At 58.4% G+C, this 1,844-nt stretch overlaps 1 protein-coding gene across 1 annotated transcript in view; it reads right to left on the bottom strand.

The window, feature by feature from the left end:
• Positions 1–546: 546 nt before the first annotated feature.
• Positions 547–1,844, bottom strand: part of PHF2 (PHD finger protein 2) — an 81,687-nt gene continuing 80,389 nt past the window's right edge. Inside the window, exon 21 of the mRNA XM_057380372.1 lies at positions 547–1,636. Within this exon, the coding sequence (XP_057236355.1) occupies positions 1,548–1,636 (89 nt within the window). The 3' untranslated portion in view covers positions 547–1,547. The remainder of the gene's footprint in view (positions 1,637–1,844) is intronic.

Here is a 1,844-nt window from a genome sequence, read left to right as displayed (position 1 = left end):
TGTAGCTGGCTTATACCACAGCCAGCATGGTGTGGCACACACAGGGTGTCCGAGAGGAGGGAGCAGCATGGAGCRTGGCAGTGGCCTGGCATCAGCAAAGGGAGCTGCAGGTCACACATGTCCCCAGGGGTCAGCCTGGAATAAATGGTGAGGTGCTGCATGTTCCATGAGCACAGAGAAAGGGAAAGGCTAGAACACCTGGTGACCTCCAGGAGGGAGGGACGGAGGAAGCAGAGGGAAGCAGGCACCTGTGTTTGTTCCTGGGAGGTGGAGGATGTGCTGGGCAGCAGGTGGACACCTTTGGGTGGACCGTGAGGTATCTTAGGGGGACACTCAAGGCCATGCCCCATTGACCAGGGCTTCTTGAGGTGCTGTAGCAAGCAGAGCTGTGCAAGGGTGTGGGTGACACGCGAGGCACTGGCAGCAGAGCCACCCCCTGTCTGTCCCAGCTGTGGRTCTCTGCTTGCTCTGTCCACCCCCACCCTCGGGGACCCCCTGGCCGCCTCCCCACCCCTCCTTTGCCAACCACACAGAAAGGCCAGGCCCAGGCAATTGTGTACAAAACCTGAAATAGTTTTACTTTGCTTTCTTTTTTTTTTCTTCTTTTTTTAAACTTTGCTCTAGGTTTACTTAAGATTTTGTGAAGTTGATACAAGAGCATTTGATATGAATCGGTAAATAAAACACCGTCATAGATAGATAGCCACGATAAACTTTGTTAGAAATGTACATGTCGCGAAAAAATAATAATACTACTAATAATAATCATAATCATAATAAAAAAAGCCGGCGCGACGCCCAGGCCGGCGCGGCCCTGGTGGCCCTGGTGGCCCTGGTGGCAGCCCCGGTGGCCCTGGCGGCGGCCACGGTGGCCCTGGCACACGGTGGCAGGTGACGGGTTCCCCGCAGGCGCCGCACCCCAGTAATGTGTGTATATAAACAAAGCCCATAAGAAATGTACAAATATAAAAAGCTACAAACATTAATAAATTACATCGTCACAAAACACGGAAACACTCCACAAGGTGCTAGTAAAATAACTGTCTCCCTCCTCGTACAAGAAGTTACGCAAAGAGCTGGTACCGGCGGGCAGCGCCCGGAGAGACCCTCCCCGTATAAAAACCCGGCGGTGGTTATTCCAAAAGCTATGTACAAGCTACATTCTAGGAAAAGGGGCGCGGGGGGCGGGGGTGCCGGGGGAACGCGCCCGCCGCCTCCCTCCCGGCCCGGCGCCTCGGCCCCAGCGCCGCCTCCTGCGGTCCCCTCAGGCCCCGTCCCGCTCCCCGGCCGCGGCCTCCCGCTCTGCCCTCAGCGGGCGCACGGACGGGCCTGAGGCCCGGGGCCGGGGCCGGCGCGGGGGGACCGACACGCTCCTCGGTGCCCGAGATTAGTATTAACTTTTTGCGGCTAGTCGCTCTCAGCACTCTGAGAAAGGACATCTATATTAAAAAATATTTATAGCAGGATTCTGTACAGTCCGACCGCTGAAAGTTAAAGGGGTTATTGTGGTGGTGCCCAAGAACCAGGCGGCAGCGTCCCCGGGGCCGCTAGAGCAGCAGCTTCCCGTTCCGGTGGATCTTCAGGATCTTGCCGAGCCGCTGCTTGGCCGTGGCCATCCCCTTCTTCGTGCGCTTCCCTGCAAAGGACAGCGGGCTTGGGGTGAGGACCCACACCCACCCTACACCCACCCCATCCCAAAGCACGGATCCTCCAGCTGCTCCCGCCCCGGGGCCCTGCCGCCAGCCCTGCCCAGCGTCTGCAAGGACACCCAGGAGCATCCCTCAGGAATGGGGCCGCCGGCCACCGGACACGGCTTGGCTGGAGCGCAGCCCCTGGAGAGCCAA

Source organism: Malurus melanocephalus, unplaced genomic scaffold, assembly GCF_030028575.1.
Source record: "Malurus melanocephalus ecotype Western Australia unplaced genomic scaffold, MMel_1.1 scaffold_450, whole genome shotgun sequence".
NCBI classification, from domain to species: domain Eukaryota; kingdom Metazoa; phylum Chordata; class Aves; order Passeriformes; family Maluridae; genus Malurus; species Malurus melanocephalus.
Note: the sequence above shows the minus strand (reverse complement) of the source record. Positions and strands in the feature narration are given on the sequence as shown.